This window comes from Branchiostoma belcheri, unplaced genomic scaffold, assembly GCF_001625305.1.
Source record: "Branchiostoma belcheri isolate BF01 breed outbred unplaced genomic scaffold, Haploidv18h27 scaffold19, whole genome shotgun sequence".
NCBI lineage: Eukaryota > Metazoa > Chordata > Leptocardii > Amphioxiformes > Branchiostomatidae > Branchiostoma > Branchiostoma belcheri.
In genome coordinates, this window is record NW_017803379.1 from 919,222 (window position 1) to 936,133 (window position 16,912).

At 39.8% G+C, this 16,912-nt stretch overlaps 1 protein-coding gene across 5 annotated transcripts; it reads right to left on the reverse strand.

Annotated features, from left to right (window-relative positions):
• Window positions 1-287: 287 nt before the first annotated feature.
• LOC109467850 (serine/threonine-protein kinase Nek1-like) lies at window positions 288-16,735 on the reverse strand. 5 transcript variants are annotated; one of them, XM_019765946.1, is made up of 39 exons: window positions 16,310-16,734; window positions 15,376-15,411; window positions 15,163-15,223; window positions 14,867-14,964; window positions 14,641-14,724; window positions 14,333-14,400; window positions 14,102-14,188; window positions 13,870-13,924; window positions 13,664-13,707; window positions 13,364-13,444; window positions 13,106-13,181; window positions 12,844-12,919; window positions 12,336-12,429; window positions 12,098-12,149; window positions 11,802-11,918; window positions 11,268-11,330; window positions 10,867-10,953; window positions 10,633-10,731; window positions 10,367-10,491; window positions 9,973-10,118; window positions 9,461-9,609; window positions 9,255-9,314; window positions 8,964-9,079; window positions 8,796-8,848; window positions 8,631-8,668; window positions 8,204-8,408; window positions 7,579-7,854; window positions 7,153-7,437; window positions 6,712-6,996; window positions 6,373-6,466; window positions 6,123-6,195; window positions 5,722-5,927; window positions 5,511-5,605; window positions 4,960-5,109; window positions 4,309-4,419; window positions 3,577-3,713; window positions 2,886-3,018; window positions 2,333-2,371; window positions 288-2,038 (listed from the first exon to the last, which is right to left on the reverse strand). In XM_019765946.1, the coding sequence occupies exons 1-38, from the start codon at window positions 16,424-16,426 to the stop codon at window positions 2,364-2,366; spliced, it is 4,140 nt and encodes a 1,379-aa protein (XP_019621505.1). In that variant the 5' UTR covers window positions 16,427-16,734; the 3' UTR covers window positions 288-2,038; window positions 2,333-2,363. The 5 variants fall into 5 exon arrangements, with proteins under 5 accessions (XP_019621505.1, XP_019621504.1, XP_019621508.1 ...); XM_019765945.1 differs by lacking the exon at window positions 2,333-2,371 and having other exon boundaries at window positions 16,310-16,735; XM_019765949.1 differs by lacking the exon at window positions 4,309-4,419 and having other exon boundaries at window positions 16,310-16,733.
• Between the last annotated feature and the right edge of the window lie 177 nt (window positions 16,736-16,912).

The following is a 16,912-nucleotide window of genomic DNA, read 5'->3' on the forward strand; positions in this document are numbered from 1 at the left end:
AACGTTACGCTGTTTATTTTCCACAAAATTCAGAGAAAAGGGTTTGTAACAGGTATATTGAAAAGGTTTCAACTTTCCGAGATTGGGAAGACAAAATTTACTTCTCCAGCATAATTTTGGTACAACATCATGCAAGGTTGAACTACCTATGTACTATGTAGAGCTTCTTTATTCCAATCACCTCTAAACACTACTAAAATCATGGATACCAGCAGTAAGACCACGACACAAAATCACACAAGACACAAATGATGTCAGTGCATCTTAGTGAGTTCTCATATATTGGAATTCTCTCAGCAGTCTTCAAGAACACAAACTTGGACGTACATCTTGGACATATCTATGCAAATTGACAAAAAAGGTTGTGCAACTATCTCCTAAGTGAGGCATAAGCATGCTTGGTTAAACCTGGAAGGTGTCTAATTTTGAATTTGCAACCTTTTAATACTAGTAAGTCATTGCAGTCACACATACATAAGTAATGTCCACAGTTGGTACAAATACATTAAAACACATGCAAGTTGATAGATCTAACTCTGCCAGGCTCAACCTAGTAGCATGGTGGCCTTGGTGTATAAAAAGCACCTTATTTACTGTATCTTAGATTATACATACATATAGACGTTTGTGTTCTCTGAAGACCTATTATCTAGTCACCATTCAATCACAGCAATGTTTAAGATACAAACACAGTTTGCAAGCTATGCACCTTAGTTTAAACACACATGATATTGTACAAGTACGTACAAGGGTATTTGCACATATCAACATATGCACATATTGAAATATAGACACAAGCGAGATCAAAAATCATTCACAAGAGAAGCAAATGGCAAGGTATAGATAACACAAGTAGATACAAAATCAATGCCTCAAACATTATGCAAAACCTTACTACCAGTGACTAAGAATTGGAGAAGAATCTTTTTGCCTTAGATCAGGAATACTACATGTAGCATTTCATCTTGTAATAAGCAGCAGGTTCATGGAACTTGATTGGTCCAATACACACATGTACAATGTAGCTATCAGATTCAGGCACGACTTGGCAAAAGGTTACTGTTTAAGCAGCAGCGCTACACACATGTGTAAATACACACAGGACTTTGTAAACTTACATCATTAGGCTATCTGCTACATTACTATTGAAAGTTGAATGAATTGCAGAATACCGGTACTCTGCTGTGATCAATTAGCTATTTGTGCATGGTGGTCAGCAAGCATAGTAAACATATACATGGTCAATAGTATGTACATACACATACACCTTTTATATCTATTGAAGTCTTGACTTTACCACACACCAGTATTTACTGAAAAACTATCTGTTGAGAAGTAAGACTCACTGAGAAGCAAGACTACCTCATTAGAAATTTAGATGAACTTCGGTCACAATTGCTCAAAGTTCAAATTTTCCACTTTGCCAAAATTAACTACCAGTAGCAAGCTAAATTTCCAAAGTGTTCAATCCTGTATTTTACTGTGGTTCTGCATGTACTTACTAACCTTGTTTATCCAGTGATAGAGTCCAAGTGATTATTTTTTGACCAGCAATAGGTATAAAAGAGATTAAAGGCCAATCAGAGACTTTGTACGTAACATTACTTTGGGTACAAATTCTTCATACATGCATATTTGTGCCTTGTGGTGAATTTTTACCGTTATAACAGTTTTCTATTCAGCACCTTTTGCTGTCCTACATAAAGGATGGCTTTCTTGAATTGTCTCAAATGTTTTTGTAGAGAAAATACAGACAACACTAGGCAGCAGCAGTGCAAAGCTATATTATCTACGATTGGTCAAATTGAAAAATACCACATCTTATCTACCATCTTTTATCATTACAGCACAAAAATATACAATTCCACATCAAATCATATTCACTTCTGTCAATGTTACTAACCTTTGAATACAGTTCTATTATATAATGTATATATATGTAGCCAGATCTATATTCATTTACTAGTATCTGTTTTTCTAGAGTGCAGCATGTAACATTAGAATGTGAAGAAGTGGTCCCTTTGGTGTCAGTCGTTATCTGAAAAAATAAAACAGAATGTATTTAGAATCAAAGTAAATTCATGGCACTGAGAAAATGTACTAACAATTTCTTTTCATTGGGGAAAGAATAAAATCTATCAACATAATAATCATTTTCAATGCGGCCTTGATTAGACAGGAGACTTAACTATTACAGATGAGGGTACTAGAAATAAGCATGAAGCTTCAGTGAGTTTTTAACTACCGGTACTACCGTACTACAGCATGCAGTTTTCCAGTGCAGCGTTACTCGACTACCTTAAGCCACCTATTGTAATGTGTTTTTACTAACCATTAAACGGTTAAAACTTTCCCAAGTCACATCATTCGTCTGTCAAAAAACCAAAGAGAAGTAGCCACACATGAGTCAAACATGAATTAGTAAACAAGCACAAGATGAGGTACAAACAATCAAAGAAAAACATGTTACACCACAAGTGAAATGGTAACACAGAACTGCACCAAACCTTACAGTTTGTTGGTGGGCATTTTGTTAAGGTTGACAATTGAGGTCAGAGTAAATTCAAAGATGTTAGAAATACCATTAAATCAATGCTGAAATGTCAGTTTTACCTTTAAATCAGGCTTAGCATTTTTGTGTTTTATGTTAAATTGTATACTCGTATGTATTGAAATAACACCATGTTTTTTTTCATAAGATGTTTCAAAGTTGACCCAATTCAGGAGTACTATATAATGTTGATTCATTTGAATGAAGATTGAAATGATCTGTACTTATTATTGGTGACACAAACCTAATCTACTTGTGATTAAACAAAGAAATACAACAAGCAAAGTGGGGATAACTGTTAGAGACAACTCCTAGAATGCAGACTTCACCATACCTTCACAATAAGCCCCATCAGCCATCACCAGCTGAAGGATCTTGGGATACAGGTACTCCTTCTCCTTGCCCAGGATTTGACCTACGACCTTCGGCCCATCATCCATGTTCTCATCCTCGTCTTCATGGAAGGCCTGGAGGGGATTTTGTCAAGTAATCAATGAGTAAGAATCAATAAGGAATTACAAAAGAGAAGTTCTGATTTGCTAATAGAGACGTGATTAGTAGTCTTTGATTAAACTGCTGCGTGGGTCCCTAACACAGGGGTGTGCAGTAGTCGGCTAGTGAGTAGTACAATGTTTGAAAATGAAGAATTTTCTATTTGATCTTTTTATCATCAGAAGAAACACCGTCTTTTAGCCTCATATTTTTGTATGGCAGCAATGAAAGTCTAAAAGCACTGAAATTTATCCTTCACAAAAACCAACAGCTCAAAAAAATCTAGATCAGAAGAAATGCCGTATTTACCCTCATATTTTTGGATGGCAGCCATGTACAGTTTGAAAGTCGAAAAGTACTGAAATTTATCCTTCACAAAAACCAACAGCTAAAAAAAAGTCAAGTGCAGCTATATTACCTACAGTACAAAGTTGGAGTTTTATTTGTGGCAAACCAGAACTATCTATGTTCTATGTATTTAAATTGATGATCACAATGATCTGCTGCAGACTAGACCAATGATCTTGTTGTACCTGGATGGCCTTGTAGGCCTTAATGAACACGTCTGGTCCAAGTTCATCCTCGAGGCGCATTCTGGTCTCCTCCAGACGAGAAAAGACGCTGTCATCATCATCATCACTCAGACTGTCTCGCTCATCACTCTCACTGTCTGCAGACATAAACACAAACACATCATCAGTACACAGACTTACACAGCTGATAGGGATATACACTGTTTACCCTTATATAGTATGATGCTGAACTTTATTCCAACACAAGGGTACACACACAAGGATCAAATTTTTAATGACTACCGACTACTGTTCAGTTGGAATGTATGACCTGCAAAGCAATTATATGAGCAGCATGATGAGCTGCTGTCTGAACTGTCATGTACAGCTAGCAGGAACTTTAGCTGTGTTACTGCAACATGCTGTGGTGAACAAGGCTGGGGAATTAGTACAAACTACAATGTATAACATTTTGGATGCAAGTTAACATGTAGTTATCAACAAGAACATGCTGGAAGTTATATCAATACAGGATAAAAACATACATTAAATGGGGAAAGAAAGAAGCACAGAACATTGCTGATTTTAGAATGCTACTACTATCTTTCCTAAAAAGATGGGTTAGCACATGATAAGTATATGTAAATGATTTACATCATTAGAATTCAATGAAACTGATAATGATGACAACAGCTTGGCAAAGACAGACATTGTGGCTATATTCTGTGCCTACAGTATCTGAACTCAAGTAACCTTTGGACTCCTCTAGAGCCTGTCTAAGTAAAGTTAGGAATGTTTTCTCCTCGTCTTCTTCTATATCTTCCTCATCGGCTGTGCACCAGGTGTCCCCGGGGCTCCCCCTAGCTGCTGACAGGTGAACAACAGGCAAGATAGGTAACCCTGGTTGGTGAAGGACAGGGAGAGGATTTTCTAGAAATCGAAAAAAAAAAAAACTACAGAACATCAAGAGAGAACAGCAATTGAAAGTCAGAATAGACATTGCAAGGAATGGAAGATGGAGATATACATTAGAGACTTAAAAAGAATTTTACAGTTTTCTCCAGTAATACAAAATAGCAGTATAAAGTAGGGAGGATTCATTCCTCAAGCTAGCCAAAATCTAGCACACAGCAGTCGTCCTTCAGTAAGACATCTGGAGCCGCACAGTTCCTGTTTAGAACTTTTCTTCAGCCTGTGATTTAGCTTCTGTACACTTGAAAAAGTCAACAGAGTGAAACCAGTCAGGCTGAATAAAAGTTTTAAAGTTTTAAACTATGAACCTCCGGATGTCTTACTGAGGGATGACTGCGGTTAGCTTGAAGAATGAATCCATTCTACCATACACAAGATGTGCACAGCAAAAGCTGTGAAATGAAGACAAAAGCAGGGTAATATCCACAGTACCAGATTGCCAGTCTTCATTCAGTGGTTCTGCTGAGTCATCGTCCTCCTCCCCTCCCTCTGCTCCCACCGCCGCGTCGGTCTCTGTCGTGTCCACGTCCTTCTCATCCATGTTGTCAGCCGTGTCCTCCGCCTCGTCACCACCCTCCTCTCCTGGAAACCACACACGAAACGTTTCTGTTTAGATCTACATAACTATAGGCATTACAGATTCATAAAGACAGTTTTTTATTTTTATTTATTGAAGACACCTGGGTGGCCTAGTTCAATTTTGACAAATTGATTTTCAATAGGGCCCAGTACATAAAAAATAGGGCCCAGTACATAAAACTTTGTACATACAGTATTGTGTGCTTGAGTATTGTCTCCACTGTCTGTCAAATACCAGGGAAAAATCTTGCTTTCAAAATCTCTCAATTTTTTCCCAAACTGTAGATCTTCTTTACAGGTCACATCTTGATGTTAGCTGATGTAGGTTGGAACCTGAAAGTGGGCTTTGATTGCAACAGATGTTCACATGGGAGTGAAAGCCCTGTCTTGAGGCACATACGTACCGCTTGTGCTGTCCTCCAGTAGGTTTTCCATGGACTCCTTCATCTTGTAGTAGTCCGTTAGGTCCTCCCCTTCATCACTCAGCTCCTTCTCTTCACTGCAAGGGTAGGAAACAACAAAAGTCAGTCCAACACCCCAAACAATACCGACAACCTAAAACTTGTCCATGAAAATAGTAAGCAGCAGATCTTCATACAGTAAACTTCTCCCCACCCTTCTGGTTTCTCCTCTCCCTCTGCCTCGTCGTCTGCGTCGTCCATGGACAGACGATGGTCCTCTCCGAGCGGCGTGCCGACATCACCGAGTCCCAGCGACGCACGGACAGACGCGTGGGCGTGCATCTCGTCGAAGAACGGGTTGAGAGCGAGGTCTGTCTTAAACAGGCTGCTCAGGTCAGGCATGGAGCAGGTCCTCAACATCTGCAGAATGTCAGAAAGTTTAAAGATGTTTCCAACATTCAGTTTAGCTAGACAATATTTCAAAGCCACCTAGCAGGACTGAAGATATTGCAGCCAAACACAATATGTGTACAGTCAGGTATGTTTCACTTTCACACACACTTGCCACCTTGCAATGTATCGGTACCCTATCCAAAGGAATGTTATGCCTCTTACCTTGACATTTGGGGAATCAAAACATCCAGTGGACAGCCCTTCCAGAATCCCTGCTCCTTTTGCTGTGGCATAACTGTGTTGAAAGAGTTCATGGTACAATAATCACAAACATTACAATGTCATTGTGTAAAATTGTTTCACTCAAATAACTACAGTAGATTTTTGTTACCAGTGTCTGAAATGGCTAGGAACAACACAACATGGTTAAACACTACGGACAATAAGAAAACTATTTTTAACTCTGACTTACAAGGACACTTCCTCAAGTTGCAAGTCATCCTCTTCTTGGGGTTTTTGTTCTTGCTGCTCCTTGGGTTGCACTTTGGTGAACAGAGGTTTTGTATCTGGGGTTAGATAGTTGGAAAAAGGAAAAGTTTCATACGTGAGCCATGCAACACCGTGCATTACAAGACATAGAGTGCAAAACACAAACAAAATCACATTTTTCTTATAAATCAAAGTAAAAAAAAGTGACATAATTTGATTAAAGTGTCACAAGAACTGTAAGTAGACACACTTAAATTATCCAAGTTTACTTTTTCTTTCATATCAATGATTTGTAGGTTCAACTATACATGTACACACAAACCTTGAGTGGGAGTGACGACCCTAGGACTGACAGACTTTGCCCTTGGAGCAGTCCCTTCCTTGTCATCCTTGGTGGGGGTTTTCACCTCCTCTTCCCCAGGGGTGGGGGTGGGTTTGTCCTCCTGTGTGGGGCTGCTGACCGCAGACTTGGGGCTGGCAGATTTGGGGCGTGGGGAGGTGTCGGGCTTGACCATTGGGGAGGTTGGCCTGGGGCTGGCCGACTTTGGCCGCGGGGAGTGTCGGGTCTTACCATCGTCAGCAGGGGTGGGGAGAGCCTCAGACTTGTCTGAAATGGAACAGGACCCTTTGAGATTATAAGTTAAGGTATGGATTTCCCTCACTCAAGTACATGTACATGTAGTAGTAAATGTCATTTAGACAACATTAACATTATATTTTAAATACATTGCAATAATGATGAAATGATAAAGAATTATAATACCTTTACTGTCAGTTTCATCCCCGCCAGCCCATGCCCCCTTGGTCTTAGGAGGGCTGTCCTCAGGTTTAGGTCCCTCAGTTTTTGTACCTTCCTCTGTGGAGACCACCTCTACCCCGTCATCATCTGTAGTTCCTGCCTGCTTGATGGTGATAGTCTTGCCAATGGGGCTGGCAGCCTTCTCGGGCTCCTGTATTGTGATGGTAGCCTTGCCAGCAGGCGTCTTGGGCTTCACCACGTGGGTGCCCACAAGAGGAGACTTGGAGGGAGCTGAGCCGTCCGGCTTGTCTGCAAGAGAGACAACACAACAGGCTCGCTGGTGTCTGGTGCAGGTAATTTTCAACGTTACATGCACCAGTGCAGGTATGCAGAAAAAATATCTTGAGCCCTGCCCTTACATGGTAGGATACATGTAGTTGCCATACTCACCCTCACCCTTCCCCAATGGGATGGTAAACTTGATGCCCTTCTTCTCCTCCTTACTCTCCTGTTCCTCCAGCTCCCCCTGGTACCCCTCTAACAGTGCCATGGTGTCCTCGTTCAGCTCAGCCTCCTGTAGCACACGCAGTGCCGTGTTCGCCGGCCCTCCCCAGCGCTTACGGTTGTCATCCTTCGCGACCGCGGCGGGGTCAGGCTGTCCCCACTTCTTCCTCTCTGCTCCACCGGCTTTGTTAAACACCAGCACCTTGTCTTCTGCACTGGTGGCTAGATAAGGTAAAAAATCATTCATTTCTACATGGTCAAAAACCATTGGATACGAAAAATTGCATACATGCAGTTAACAGAAACAGTTTATAGAAACATTAAGTCAAGCAAAATTCACTTTACTGTGCACTACATCTTAACACATGTACATGTGAGAAATTTTTTAACCTGAGAATGAAGACTAGCACTTTTCTATTTGTTTTTAGGATCCTCCATTTCAATATGCATGAACTTCCTGTATAGTGCAATCATAAAAATTTATAGATACTAATGGTTTTCTTTCACAAAAAAATTAAAGTGTTCATCGCCACTTTGTTCCTTGACAAGGTTTAAGTTTGGCTTCCCTTACCCTCCATGTGTGAGGCTGTCTGCTCCAGAGTCATGCCCACCAGCGGGCTGACAGGCTTGGCTGGCCCCGCCCCCCACTTCCTCCTGTCCCCCCCGTTCTCGTCAGAACCGTCAGGGGGGTTCAGGTTCAGTCGCTTCAGAATCTTCTCTTTCTCCTTCTTCAGGGGGGAGACGTTCTCCTCGGCTGGAGACTCCTTCACATCTCCCTGGTTTTTACACATTTAGGTTAGCTTGTATACCAAATAGCTGGATTTCTATAATGCCATACGTAAAACAATGAAATCCCACAAAGACGAATTTTCCTAGATACATGTACTACACATGTAAGACACATGACTCATTAGGAAATTAGTATCATGAAAATCAGGGCTTCATAATATCGTAATCCTGTATCTACAAACAACATAAAGTCACATATATGTACTCACCGCTCCAACATTCTCCAATGCAGCAGTGAGCCCAACCACTGTCAAAAAACAATGTGTTTACTTCTGAATCAAATCACAATTGAAAAATTCCAAAATTTGCAGTTCTACATACACGAAAATCAGAGGACAGGAGAGAAGAGCTAATCAAGCAAATAAAATCTTCACCTGGTCCCTTGAATGCTTCAGGAATCTTTGGTGGTACATTGTAGGGTACAGCCCTGAAACATAACAAGGAACAAACCCTGTTTCTTTGTTGCAAACCACAATGTTTAGAGGTGGTGTGTGACTGTGAAAATGGCAAAACTGAGTGATCTTTATATTTCATATACTGACCTGTTTTCTGGCCTGTCCTTTGGTTGGGCTCTGGACCTTCTTTCCTTCTCTGCTGCATCTCTTCTCTTCTTCTCTAGCTGTTCTTTCAGCTGCTGAGCTCTCTGGTCTGCCTGGGCCTGCAAAAGTGAATTTCAAGGCAAAACCAAAATTAATCAAGAAAGACTATGAAAATGCACTAACTCCACAGATAAAATCTATGTGGTGAAAGTTGCAACTAAGAATATTATTCTATGTGGATGTATTCTTTGTGGTTTGTAATTCATAAAATTATGAGAGAGCATTTTTCCTTACCCTTAATGCCTCTATCTTTTTTCTTCTTGCGTCAACATCAAATCGAGGGTCGGGTACAGCCTAGAACAAATCATGACATCAAACATTAGAAAACATACAGTGCATAGTATACAGGTCTAAAGTTTACAACATAAGAATTCTGGTTCTAAGGAAAGAAGAATTTCAGAACCCAACGCAGCCACTACAATCTACCAGCTTGTCCTTACCGACACAGGTGTGGCTGCGGGTGCGCCCCCGGCCAGGGCTCTGCGCTCGTTGAAGTTCTGCAGCCTGATCTGCCTGAGTCTGGCCAGGTACTCCTGCTCCTGCTGGTTACGCCCCTCTACTGCAGACCACGGGCGCTTCTGGCCCTCTCCTGATTTAAATGACAGTCACACATTATTATTGCAAGCCAATCAACAAAATATATCTTTGAATGGGGCATTATCAGTCATGTGTACCTGTGAATCAAGTTTAAAACGTTTTTTCCCAGCAAAATGAAATACCTAAAAGTATTGACTCAACCTGAGGTGCAGCTAAAAATTACAGGGAAACAAAAAAGGAAACATCACAAAGTAACCTTTACTACCAGTGTCCCTCCCTCTTCCTTATCTCTCCCTTTCTCTCCCTCACAATCTCTCTTTCTCAACCTATCAATCTCTCTCTCTCCGTCTCATAAACTCTCACTCCACCTCTCTCACAATCTTTCACTCTCTTGCTTATATCTGCCCATCCTTACCTGGTTGGTCTGCCCTGCCCACCCCTGCAGACACTGGTCTGGCCCACTCAGACTGCCCACGAGCCTTGTTCATGGCAGCTTGTCGCTTCCGCTGTAGGAACTCCTCCACAACCCTGCCTCTGTCTGCCGCCTGGGCGCCGAGCAACCTGCACATGATTGACAGGTACAGAGACTACATTCGGTGCACAATGGTCAGAGCTGTCAAGGGTGCTTTGTTTTATTCTATTAATTTCTTTTCTTCTAAGTAAAATTTCTTTTAAAACTGATATAGATAGAAGATGTAACAGTGAAAGTAGGCATTGGTTAAAGTTGTGGATGGTACTTTTTAAAGTCCTTTTCTTTAAAACTGATACAGACGTTGTACATGTAACAGTGACAGTAGACGTGTCCGTACTTGTCCACCTCTCCCTGACGTGCACGGTCCTGTGCCAGAGCCGCGCCACGCTCAAGCTCTCGCCGCACAGCGTTCTTGTCTGGCCAACCTTCATACGGTTTCACGGCAGGGGCTACCTTAGGTTCCTAGAAATATAAAACAGCATTGTTGTGTACTGGAATACAAGCACCTCCTAGTAACTTCAAGGAGAACTGCACAATCAGAACTTGACTCAACCTCAAGGGGACTACAGGGCTAAAAAAGTGGACACTGAAAATACAACTTACAAATTGTGATTCCTTCTGCTGCTTCTCCAACTTGTCCAGGTAGGCGTGGTACTCCTCATAGTTACCCCGATCCCTGAGGGGCTTAGGGCCTAGTGGTTTCTGTGGGAATGTGCATCAGAGAATGAGGTAAGGAAATCACTTTTAGGGTTGACAGACTGTGGTATAATGGAGACTGTTGCAAGTTAGGACCAATTGCTATACATTGGGTTTATGGCTACGGTGAAATGTGCCCACCTTTAAGACTGGACCCCCTGCAGCAGCGGCAGAGGGTTTCTTCTTCTTATCGTCCTGATTGTCCTTGTTCTCCTCAGACGGTTTGTTCTGAAAAGGTCATGATTGTCATGGCATATAAATCAATAAGTCACAACATTTCTGTGAACGCCCCTGGATGTGACAAAAGGCATGTGACCATTTGTGTACAAAACAAGGGGATTTCAAGAGTGCACATATTAGTAACACAGCAAAACAAGGCAAAAAACAACAACAATCAACATCATTAAAACTCACTGCATACAAAGTTACATGGACAGAAAACCTCTCTTCAGGTCCCTTGTGAAAAACACAAAGACAATGAGAGAAGTGGAAGGAGGCAAAAAACAAATGACAAAGGAAGAGACTGGGAGGAAAGTTCTAACCTCATTAGAGCCTAGCAGGGTGAAACGCCACCCCTGTTCTCTCGCCTGGTTGATCTGTTCCATCTGCAAAGGAGCATGGGAAGGGTCGTGCAAATTGGTGACGAGCAGACACAGGGCAGAAGGGGAAACAGGATGGATTTTTGGCAATGCTTCAGAGGAGATGTCATACAGTTGGAGACATGGAAAAGACATGAATTGAAAGTTTCTGCTAAAACTTAAAAGTAAAAGCATTCATCAAGACTATGCAGAGAGAAATAAACCAGTAAATAATATCTAACAATGTCATAATGTTTGTGTTTAAATGTCTGAACTTACATGTACATGTCTTTCCCTAAAGACAGTTACAACATCATGTAAGTCTGGCACTGATCCCAATGGTAAGTGTAGACCTCATACTTGAAGACAGCACACAAAATTATGCATGATAACCCCATGACAATCCTAATTAGTCCAATTCCAAACTACCCCGGTAAAGATACATAAATAAATTGGACTGACAGCCAAGGTGCATTTTTTTCTTCCTTAGAACCTTACCCTTCGTTTTTCGGAGAGTTTCTGCTGGTGTTGGCGTACCCTCTCCTCTTGCTCTTTGACCTTTTGGCGTCGTCGCGCCTCCCTCTCTACCAACTCCTTACGTTTCCTCTCCAGCTCCTAAATGGAAAAGTTAGGAAGGCAAATAAAAATAAGCACTTTTGTAGCCTTGCACTGAGAAAACTTTTGATAACAATGTAAGATAATGACCTTTCTCAAAACAGTATAATCATCTCTTTTATAGCTCCACGGTAAATGTATAACCTACAGTGATAGAATTTGCTGTATTTTCTCCTTACCCTTTGTCGTTCCTCAGCAGCACTCAGCCTTCTTACATTGTCTCCAGATTTTCTGAAAAATTTCGAACATCTTTTAAATCCTTTTCACATAATAAATTGCTTTCTTAGTAAAAAAAAATGTCTCAATGTATACCATATTTATAAACGACATACAGTATACAAAGATAGATACAATTATGTGTTGTATAACAGTTTCTAGATTAGCTATACTGTAGAATAACAAATTTTCCCACTGTACCTGGCTCCTGCCTGTTGCTTTTTGCCACCCAGGGGGACTCCGTACTTCGCAGCAGGGTCGCTGATACGTGGGCCAGCCACTACAGGCTTTACAGCTGTCACAAAATAAAAGGATTTTATCTTTGATGAAGATCAATAGATTTAAAGGTGCAAGCCACAACAGATACTCTTGGACACATTGATTGAAGGTAATATAACAACAATCATTATGTAAGTCTTTGGGGTCATACAATTATCAAATTTTCAGCACCCTGGACAGGTACAGATCCAACTGTTGACAAGTCTCTAAGATAACCTTTTCTATCATAAGAGAACTGAGTTTTGTACCACACATCCACCAAAGTCCGAAGGATACCATAAATTTGAAATGATATGTTCAATTAAATACAACACTCAAAGCAGTAATCATGATACATATATCTTTTCTAACGCTGTCTCATCATAAATTGTGCATGTAAAATCATTTTCTCAAGTGTTAGAAAAGTTGTAAAGGATTTAAGCAAGCCTACCTGGTCTGACAGGAGGTTTAGCTGCTAGAGGATGCTGCTTGTGCAGAACTGTGTGGCTGAATTCCTCTTGAAATTCCTGTGAACAGATGTGGCATTCAGTTTAGTAATATTTCACAGTAGTATCTTAACAACTCGGGTAAGAGTCAGACTATGACAAACTTTACTCTGAGTAAGGGAACATGTTTTTGTCTGCATCATTTTGAAGCAATTTCGATCCTTTGATTCTGATTTTTCTTTAAAATTTCTCAAAGGAAGTCCTCACCGCTTGAGACAGGAATTTTTCTATTCTCTTGGAGATGAAGTTCTTCCTCAGGATACTGTTGATGGACGGACGATCCCTGAGGATGTCACAGACGGCAGCAAAAAAACAGACGAGAAAAGACAACAAACATGTCAACATTTCTTGCAGTTATTATTATAATTCAGCGTAACCTTCAATAGACAAAGTCTAAACTTTAAAAATTTCAGACCTTCAAACAGAAAACCTTTTCCATAACTCATAAACAGACTGTAGTTGTACCTTGGATTCCTCTTGAAGAGTTGTGCGACCAGGTTCCGCAGCTCGTATGTGTACCGTGGGCTGACAGGAGGGTAGGAACCCCTGGGGATAGAGCAATAATTATTAATGTGAAAAATGGTACATTTTACCCATTATACTTGATAAAACAGCCTGAAAGCTTATCACCTTAGCTTCAGGTCTAACAACATTACCCGTGATAGTGTTAAACATACATAACATACATGTATCATGCATTACCTCTCTGTATGTAAGCATTGTGTGAAGAATATACAAGGAAGGATCATGGAGTGGTTTCAGTACCTGATTATCTTCAAGACCAGATTCTTCATGTTTCCAGCTTCAAACTGGAAGAAACAAGTCATTTTAGATATCATTGATATTTAAAAAAATGATACCATTGACTTTCTCTTGATTAAAAAATCATGTTACCTTAGGAATTACATCATACACAAGGAAATAATATGCCAGTTTTAAAACAGACGCAGTGAGGAGAAATTTCAACTTACGGCATGTTTGAGAGTGCACATCTCATACAGTACACAGCCTAATGCCCATATATCACTGTAAACACAAACAATACACATGTACAGTGTGGGAATGTATGTCATACAAAAGTTTCACCACTTTAAAAATCTCTTAGAAGCCAAGTTGAACGTGAAGACAGTTTGACAATTTAGACAGGAAATAATATGGTCATTAAGACTTGTATTAATTCTGCCAGAAAATCTTTTGTTGTACCTTTTATTGTTGTAGGGTCTGTTCTCACACATCTCTGGAGACAGGTAATAGGGAGTTCCTATACATGTTCTAGCAAGCTCCATGGTGCTGGAAAAATACAGATAGAACAAGGTGAACATGAAGCAACTCAAAAGTGTTTACCCCTGATTGAAACATTCAGATTTACTGATGCTATGTGACAATTAATGTATCAAAATGAAGATCTCCTGCACAAGTTGAGTGTAGGCTCACTTGTTGAGAACTCTTGCAATCCCAAAGTCTCCCAGCTTGATAGTCCCATCTCTCATGAGGAAGATGTTCTGAAAACAAAGAGTATATGTATTATTCAGCAACTACCACCATAGAAAGCACAGGAGTCTTCAAGCAAAAAATTTAAGCCATTCAATAAGTCATTCAAATTAATTTCAACACACATGTGCTATACTATAAAGTAACCCATTCATTTTCTTAAAAACTGCATGACAGTACATGTACACGATTAAGGATCATTTTTCAAACAGAAAACCCTATCATGTCACAATACAAGACTGTCTGTTCACCTGTGACTTGATGTCTCTGTGTAAGATCTTTCTGTCGTGCACATGTTTCAGGGCCAAGCACAGCTGTACGAACCAGTTCATCACCTAAGAAAAAAAAGACTCATGGCATGGTTATGAGGAACAACCGAACAAGACTTTGATTGATAAACACTGGGGAAAACCCTGGTGACAATTACAAGGATCTTGACTTAGTGAAGCTGCTCCTAAAGACAGGAGAATGGAGTACCTGATCTTCTGGGAAGAGAATCCCCCTCTGTGCATTGATCCTCTGATAAAGGTCTCCTCCATCACAGAAGTCCATCACTATGTACAGGTTTCCAACCTCTGCAGGAGACAAGAAAAAAAACAACAACAGAAGTTTGACAGACTTTTCAGACCTCTTAGATCTGTAGTCATGATTAGCAATTTTTGGGAATGAAAATGTCATTTGTGTATTAGACTAGCATCTTTGAAAAGATTGCAAAAGTGGCAAAATTTGCTTATGACTATGACTCATGAGTATTACTACATGTTATTACACACCTTCAAATGACTCCTGATATGAAACAATGTTTGTATGCTTCATCTTGGACAGCACTGTCACCTACAAAAAACAAAATGTCAAATTGTTATAGCAACATGCATAAATGAGGAAAGAGCTATTTTGAAACTTTGATTTACTTGTATATGTACCAAAGACGAAAATACATGCATCATGTCATGTGATATAAACCAAAGTTAAACTAAATACTTTACCTCTCTCCTTGCCTCTTGTCTTTCCTTTGGTGACATCTAAAAGATCAAAAATATTTGCTTATGTAGTTACTGCAAAATTTGAGCTGTCAACCTTTTCAAATGTAATCTAGTCTACTATATATATGTGATAAATGAATGATAACATCATGCATATGTTTTCACAACAATACATGTAACATGTACCATAAAATATGAAAATGATTATCATTGATAATCAGATTATTTTTTAAAATGATTATCATTGATAATCAGATTCATGGCCACTTTTTCTAGCTTAAATATGCAATTATACTTTTGTACCAAAAAGGCATGAACCTAAAAGAAATATTATTGATTTAATGAATAGTGCCAATGAAATGTGTAATAAATAATTCAATGAATGACCCAAGAAAAATTCACAAAGGGTCATAATGATCAAAGAAACCTGCAGAGTAAGGCAAATGTTGCACCCTGTACAAAGTTGCACTGCCACAGATCAGAATTTGATTACAGTTTCCATGGAAACTAATTTACTACCAGCAGCCATCTTGTATGCAAATGAGATCATGCAGACTAGTAGACTTTGCCAGACTTTGGTCTCTTCAAAAGCCACATCAGATATATATTAAAACGATATTAGATTTTCCAATGAATAAAATCCTACCCAAGATTACACCCTGATTGAGGCTTAAGAAAGCACACCTACATAATCTTATCCTAGTGGAAACACCTGTATAAAACCACCTGTAACGTCATTCAGATTCAAATTAAACCAATTAACGAAACTGTGCATCACGTATTCAGCTCGTAAATTAGACAGAACTTGCAATAAACAAGGTCTTAACATTCTCTTTGTGGCCAATTTACCACATGAAGATTGAGGACAATACCAAGGATACACATGAATATTTAAGTAGTAAATACCACTAGTACCAAGACGTGTTTTGTCACTTACCTTTGTTATACTAATTTCTTTGATCACATACTGCTTGCCATCCTTCTTGTTTCTGACCAACAGCGCCTTCCCGAAGGAACCTTCCCCGATTCGCTTGACTTTTTGGTACTTCTCCATTCTGATTTTTCACGATGTTGTTTTAGCCAAGTCAACCTTACGTTTGAAAAAATCACAAATTTTTCTCTGCAAATGAACCCACTCCTTTCAACGTCGCGACAGCATTAAAACAGCGATCCCACAACCTACAAATTCTCTTATACTTCTCCAGGAAGCTTTGTCACGTTTCTCGATGGCCAGGATGCTGGTTAAATTGACAAGAGGGGGCTAAAATCTCTAAATTTTAGAGCAATTAACTCAAAAATAAACGATATTGGCCGCCATCTTGAAAAATGCCGCCTACGCAAAGCATGCTGGTTACCGCGGAGACTTTTGAATGCAAGACCAACTACGTTTCCCATTTCTTTACCAAATATGATGGTCTATTTAGTACGAAATCGATTATGGTTCCTTAAGAATGCAAAATATTAAATATATAGTAAATAACTACATAAGAATAGAACATAAGAGTGGAAAATTTACACAATTACGACGATAATTTTTGTT

What these genes read in the sequence shown, in the direction of transcription:
- LOC109467850 (XM_019765945.1), bottom strand. Translation starts at nt 16,426, where the DNA reads ATGGAGAAGTACCAAAAAGTCAAGCGAATCGGGGAAGGTTCCTTCGGG. An exon ending in ATATCAGGAGTCATTTGAAG is followed by an intron (nt 14,965 to 15,162) that starts GTGTGTAATAAC and finishes TGTCTCCTGCAG; the next exon opens with AGGTTGGAAACCTGTACATA. An exon ending in ACTGGAGGACAGCACAAGCG is followed by an intron (nt 5,110 to 5,510) that starts GTACGTATGTGC and finishes TGTGGTTTCCAG; the next exon opens with GAGAGGAGGGTGGTGACGAG.